This window comes from Contarinia nasturtii, unplaced genomic scaffold (assembly GCF_009176525.2).
Source record: "Contarinia nasturtii isolate CC-2019 unplaced genomic scaffold, AAFC_CNas_1.1 Cnas_scaffold_945, whole genome shotgun sequence".
NCBI lineage: Eukaryota > Metazoa > Arthropoda > Insecta > Diptera > Cecidomyiidae > Contarinia > Contarinia nasturtii.
This window is the reverse complement of record NW_022198292.1, coordinates 1-7,042: the sequence shown is the minus strand read 5'-3', so window position 1 is coordinate 7,042 and position 7,042 is coordinate 1. Positions and strand designations below refer to the sequence as shown.

Sequence of the window (7,042 nt, the reverse complement as noted above, 5' to 3'; positions counted from 1 at the left end):
TGGGCAGCAGCACTGACGACTAAAGCAATAAGGAGAAATCTTGCAACCACATACAGACTCAGCGCACTGAGAACAATAAGTGGCTTGAGGACGATAATATCTGATATTATCAGACGACGCGGCATTATATACTTGATATTTTCTATGCTGACATTAGTAAGGCGTTCGACACAGTCAATCCAATTAAACTTATTCAAAAAATCGCAAAATTTCGTATCTCCAACGACATCATAAATTGGTTATTTTCTTACTTAAATAATCGTAAGCAATACGTTAAAATCGGATCATCTACAGGGTGGGCCAGAATAACTGCAATTTTTTTTCGCACCTATGTAGATACTACTATAATAACTTTCCAGTCACTCTTTTGTTTACCGTTATGTTTATTCATGTTTTGGTTATCCACTGTGATGATGCACATTATTGCGCAGTTCTTGTTTACTTTGCTACAATAATGGATGTGAAACGTCAACTCGTTTTGAATTTGCATAAAAAAGGTTTGCGACAAATTGATATTTTTCGGAAGCTTCAGATCGACAATATCAGTTTGAATTTTATTCATCGCACCATAAAACGATACAAGGAGCGTGGAACTGTCGATGTGAAGCGAAAAACGGGCAGAAAAAGATCTGTACGAACAAAAGGTCTGGTCCAAAAGGTACGAAAGAAAATTCTTCGAAATAACAAAAGAAGCGCCAGAATATTAGCTCGTGAGCACAATATCAGTCGATCTTCAATGCGACGAGTGTTGAGAGAAGATTTGGGAATGAAACCATTCAAAAAAACCCGAAAACATGGTTTGACAAAAAAAAATAAGCAAGATAGAAAGCGAAAATGCAAAGATCTGCTAAGCCGGGCCGCAACCTCAAACATCGTTTTCTCCGACGAGAAGTTGTTCCTTTTGCAGCCAAGTCTCAATGCGCAAAATGATCGTGTTTACGCAGCGACAATTGAGGACATTCCTGAAGATGATTTAGTCGTTGAACGATATCAAAATGTGTCAAGTGTCATGGTTTGGGGCGCCGTTTCGGCCGACCACAAATTTCCCCTTGTTTTCGTTGAAAGTGGCGTTAAAATCAATGCAGCTGTGTATGAAGAAGAAATATTGCGCAAAAAATTGTTGCCACACGCCAAAAAAGTGTTTGGTAATGAACCATGGGTGTTTCAACAAGATGGGGCACCGTCACATCGAGCAAACAGAGTGCAACAGTGGTTAAAGGAAAATGTGCCTGATTTTATTGATAAAGACGAATGGCCGCCATCGTCTCCAGACTTGAATCCATTGGATTATTTTGTGTGGGGCTACATGCAATCAAAGTTAAATGATCTGAAGATTACGAAAACCACAAAATTGGATGCATTTAAAAAGAAAATCGTCAAGATTTGGAACGATATTCCCATCGAAATGGTGCGGTCCGCGTGTAAATCGTTTTTACGACGTTTGCGTTTGGTGATCCGTGCAAACGGAGGAAGAATCAAAACCAAAACATGAATTTAAAATTTTGGACCCTATTCTAAATCCCAATAAAGTTTTCATTCAATTTTAGTAAAAAACAATACTTTTTCTGAGCACATATAAAAATTGCAGTTATTCTGGCCCACCCTGTAGTTGGCTGCTATTCGAACTCGGGCTCGGATATGTCCACGTCGTTATCGTCGTCGAAGACGGCGGCATCGGCGTTGATTTGATTCCAATATCGGTTGATTGCAGCAGGTATTGGAAGTCCAAGAAATGTCCATAGTCCTGGTTAATCGAAAAAATGAATCTTTTTTTGCGATCATTCAATCACATTGTGTATCAATATCCTTACCTTTCAGTAGAATGTTCTTAGCAACCACGACGTCACGATGCCAAGTCACGGTGCATTCGAGGTCTAATTGCCATTTTTTGTAGTAAGGTTTTACTCTTGACATTAGCTCCTCTTCTATTTCAAATGCTCCGTTCAATGTGCGTTGTAACTGTCGATATGTAGATGTATCTGTCTTGCCAAACTTAGACACAATTTTGGCTGGAAGCAGTGTTATGGCGTTGGGTATGCACCGACACATCTTGAATTTGGCTGATTTGGGTTGGTTTTGAAATCAGCAAATACATCTTGCGTCTGTTTGAGATGTTCCCCATTCGTCCACCGGCACGACAACAATGTATGGTCGCTTCTTATATGCCTGCATCAGTTTGCGTACACCTGGACACCGCACGTGTTTTTTAATTCTTATCGGGCAATCAGGTGGTACTTCGCCATCAGCACCATGGAATAACAGAGTCGGTTCCTTATTGGTGATCTTGTTCACAAATCCGTCGATAGCTTTGTTGCTCCTAATGTATTTGTCCAAGGCGAGTCTAGTGTACTTTGCAGTCGAGTAAGCTTCGATTCCATGTTTGGTCATCTTAACTCGATGCTTAATATAGCTCAGCCACTGTGAACCTTTTGGTGATGGCATCATTGCGTACAGCTCACGATTCTCTCGATCTTGTCTTTCTTTCTCGATGAAATTTTTCGTGAATCGCTTCGCATTTGCGTTTCGTACGTTTTGATGTGTCTCCCAATAGAACTGCTTGCTCTTTTTAACAAAGTTGATCTGCGAATAAATCGAAAAAAAAAAACAAAAATATTTAGTGAACTTAAACACAATGTGCATCATTGTATTTTAGTATACTACACATACTTCTTTGCAAGTATCAATTTCATGTATTGTTGTGGTATTCCAGTTCCGCATGCCTGAATCTGTACCTCCCAATCTTTTGAATTTGCCCGCCTTCAACATGTCAATGATGTCCAATCGACTGGTGCCCAATTGTGTGTTGCTGGTCTCCTTCTTTTTGGTGGAATACTGCAGAGACACAGCAATTCCATCGCTGTTTATCGAAAAGTCAAATTTCTTTTTGCGGCGGACAAACCACCGAATTTTACGCATACAAAGATACTGATTCCATATGTAATCTTTATTCTCGTTGTAAACCTTTTCTGAAATATTTCTTCCACTTGGTTTTCCGTCTGCAGTTAACTGTTTCGGAATCAATTTTTGAGAAGACAAGATCTGATACATACTCGAAGAGTCGATTTTGAAGTGCGTACGCCGAAAATCACACATCGGAACTACCACCAAATTGCGAATGCACGGTAGATATTCCAAATCGTCGAGCATTTGTTTTCGTTTGATGATCCACTTTCTTTTCTTACCCTTCGGTCTTCTGCGCTTTCTCTTTTTGCGTTTCTTCGGTGGCTCTTGATGTGCTCGCAGCAAATTAAATTCTTCTATCTCGCGTTGCATAGATAGATACATCGGCACAGCTTTGAACCAATTTTTTGAATTAGTCGTGAGATCATGTAGGTCGATTTCCGGGAACACATTCAACTTATTGACGATGTCATACAAAACTCCGCACCGATAAAGTTTATTTGGGTCACTAGCTGGCACTTTGATGACCTTTTTCAATGAAACAAGGGAAATAGATTAAAGTCATGTTTATAAAAATTGTAAGCTTAAACAATATGAACCATTGAAAACTCAGTTCTTTTCATGATTTGAATAAACATTTTCCACATACCTTTTCCTTGAGAATGAGCTTCACCACACAGTCGATGTCACTTGGCAGGTATTTCTCTTCAATGGCTTCATTTGTGTTCATCTGAAACACTTTCATCTTCAGATATTGGGTTATGTGTTTATCCGAATGTGTTTGCGAATTGGTGACATTGTTGTCTATGTATTGATTGCATAGATGTTTGAGGCCATTACCGAAATCTTTGTTGCTGGGCCAATCAAAGCGATGGACCTCATCAAGACCTTCCACAATTGCCTTGAATTCTGGATCGATTGGTGGAATTTCTTTTGCTGGTCCACGGGGTTTCCGTTTAGTCTTTGATGGTTGCTCTGGCTCCGGCTTTGGCTCTGGCTTTGGCTCTGGCTTTGGCTTCGGCTTTGGTGTTTTTTTCGGCTTCGGCTTCGGTAGTAAATTAATTTACAATTGTAAATTACAATGGAATGAAAAGAGAGAAAAAAATCAGTTAAAATGGATGCGAAAATAAAATGAATTTTGAATTGAAATCAATATATTAATTAAAATAGAACTGTAAAATCCATGTTATCCATAGTTGATTTTAGAGTATAATTACATTTTTTGGGTTGTGCTTTGCTAGCACTTGACTAAAACATGTGTTGATCTTTTCTTCCCCGCTATTGGCAAAGAAGCTGAAGTCACCATTGTTGATGCCTACGTTCATATGCCTTTTGCACCTCTAATAAGAACAGCAACGAACCCAAATTGCAAATCATTGCAGCCTGTAGACTTAGATCAGTTATTTTGCCGATCAGTTCCTGCTGGTATGGCGGCCGAATTATTGATTTTAGTGCACATTTGATCGTCGTAATCTCATCCTTCGTTTCTCCCTTCGCTGGTATGGATGGCTTGAAACGATTCGCCATTTTCCTATTGAATACTATTGAATTGGCGATATTTAGACATTTTCATTGATTCATATCGAGATTTTTTTATAGAAATTTACGAATGAATAAATCTCCTGCACAAATATGCACACACGCACACACATGTTTTAAATTCAATTTTTTCGAGCGACAACAGAACAAGAATCTATCTCCTTTTTTGGTACACACACAAAATGATGCAGCACACAAAAATGACAAAAATCTTTGGATTGATAACAATGGCAGTGATTTAGAGAAGAAAACAATGTAACGCATACTATTGAGTATTCAGATTCAATTTGAGCCCAAACAATAACTGTTTCTCTTCTCTGAACAATGGAACCAATTCAAAATGGGTATCACCGCTTGAAATGAATTTCACCACCTCACGCAACAGAATTATGTACTGCAGAATAATTGTGAAATTCATTACTTTTTTCATGAAATGATACTATATGTTCAACGTTAAATAATTATTAGACTACTTAAATATATTTCACGTTATAGATGGCTTATATTACGTGCTATGAAATAAAAATCAATTTCACAATAAGAACAAGAGGAATAACTGCACGTAAGCACGTAATTCAATTTTTGATTTTTCATTAAAAATAATATTTTTTATTGATGAATTAACCAATATTTTTCACGGTAATAAAATGATTAAGTTTACTCACACTGGTGACTTGAATTCAACAAGTTGTCAATCGATTGATCAAGTGTGGAAAGTTCGGATCAAATCGATACAAAATGCACGTATATCGAAAATAATGTGTTCTCGGTATGAATGAAGCGGCGTTTATGACATTTCGAAAACCAATGAAATGATCGTCAAATGTCATAAGACTCGGTTCACATCAATAATACTAATTCAATATTAAGACCTTAGACAATTTTTGCTTTAAAGAGTTTTTTGCTTCGGGAAGTGTCAATATCAATCGGTGCTTTACATTAATGGTACGACTTAAAACAGAATTTTATGCTCTTTAAATTGAAAAATACAATTTTTTTAATTATAGATATGGGAAACACTCTATTGTACATAAAATCTGAATTATCAAAAATATTATTTATTTCTTTCAGAATTGATTGATGGAGAATATTTTAATTAAAATATATAAATTATTATGAATAAACCACCAAGGTGTTATTATTATTAGCAGAGTTGGTAAATGCACCTCACAAGTGCGCGCCCTTACAAGTTGTGTGCAACTCTTCTTGGGTGCGCGCACCCGATTCCATATAAATGTTGGGTGCGCGCACTTGGAATTTTTTTCGTGCTTATTTCAATATAAAGAATTGAAAAAAATGTATTTTTTACTTAAATCTTTCCATTTTTTATTAGGTCATCTTCAATATATCAATACAAAATACTGTCAAATTGTGTTTCTTATATATTTTGACAGCTACAAGTAGCCGCCTGCTGGTTGTCTTTTGAACCACGTTGCTTTACATGTAAACAGTTTTTGCATGTGAAAAAATTCAAAATGGAAAAAATTAAGTAAAAAATACATTTTTGACGATTTTTTTTATTGAAATAAGCAAGAAAAAAATTCCAAGTGCGCGCACCCAACATTTATATGGAATCAGGTGCGCGCACCCAAGAAGAGTTGCACACAACTTATAAGGGCGCGCACTCGTGAGGTGCATTTACCAACTCTGATTATTAGTTATTTAGGTTACTTCAAAGAAGATTAATTTGTGGAGGTTTTGCTAAAAACTTTTTGTATGAAACTTTAATCGACAGAAAATTCTCCAGCAGTTAGTTTGTGGTTGAAATGTTGGCTACAGTTCAATTCGAGTCGATGTGGTTGTGCGAAGTTTTAATTATGTTATCCAAAAATCAAGCGTTCAGAAAGACATACATTTATGCGAGTAATTGAATGATGCTTGCATCATTTGATGCGCATCGCAAGTGCTTTCGTTGTGTGTTCGGAGCACTTCGTGCGCTGCCGAAGATCCGAATGTATGGCGACAGCACAATCAATCACATCAAATGATGCAAGCATCGTTCAATCGCTCGCATAAATGTATGTCTTTCTGAACGCTTGCCAAAAATGCCATTCTTTAAGAAATTCACACATTGGTCTATTGCGACATCATGTATCGATGAGCTTTCAAAATGAAACTTTACACACGTTATCTACAAACCATATGGAAAAATATCCAGGGCTGCCACCGACAAAATTCAAAGTTTTGAGGGCCAATCTGTTATACAGTTGCATATCGGAAACGTTTCTTTTCATATAGTTTTGTTGTTGTAATTCATACACACTACAACAACAAATCTATGAAATAAAAAGTTTTGTATAGCTTTGATATACACAAGGGGCGAAGCAGTACTAGATTCAATTCTATCAATTCCATTCAATTCCACTGAATTCTGTTCAATTCCAAACTAAATTCTAGTCCGTGTGTTTTAACTCATTTACTTCAGCAAATGTTAGGTATTACAAGAAGAGTTTCGTATAAAGTCGCCATATAGCAGCAAAATGACACTTGCGTGTATTAAGCGTGATTTGGATGATAAAGAATGTGAATTTTTTATTCTGATTGAACCCAGCGATAAAAAAAATTGACCAGAATTTGAGAATTGAAAAAAATAATTATTATT

General features: G+C 36.8%; 1 protein-coding gene across 1 annotated transcript; it reads right to left on the bottom strand.

Moving 5' to 3' along the window:
- Nucleotides 1–290: 290 nt before the first annotated feature.
- On the bottom strand, nt 291–5,452 carry LOC116343124. The gene is made up of 6 exons (XM_031771034.1): nt 5,106–5,452; nt 4,119–4,442; nt 3,551–3,946; nt 2,668–3,429; nt 1,812–2,580; nt 291–1,744 (listed from the first exon to the last, which is right to left on the bottom strand). Exons 2-5 carry the CDS (start codon nt 4,224–4,226, stop codon nt 2,083–2,085), a joined length of 1,764 nt encoding a protein of 587 aa, XP_031626894.1. The 5' UTR covers nt 4,227–4,442; nt 5,106–5,452; the 3' UTR covers nt 291–1,744; nt 1,812–2,082.
- Between the last annotated feature and the right edge of the window lie 1,590 nt (nt 5,453–7,042).

What these genes read in the sequence shown, in the direction of transcription:
- LOC116343124 (XM_031771034.1), bottom strand. Translation starts at nt 4,226, where the DNA reads ATGAACGTAGGCATCAACAATGGTGACTTCAGCTTCTTTGCCAATAGC. An exon ending in CAAAGCACAACCCAAAAAAT is followed by an intron (nt 3,947 to 4,118) that starts GTAATTATACTC and finishes TTACTACCGAAG; the next exon opens with CCGAAGCCGAAAAAAACACC. An exon ending in AGCTCATTCTCAAGGAAAAG is followed by an intron (nt 3,430 to 3,550) that starts GTATGTGGAAAA and finishes TCATTGAAAAAG; the next exon opens with GTCATCAAAGTGCCAGCTAG.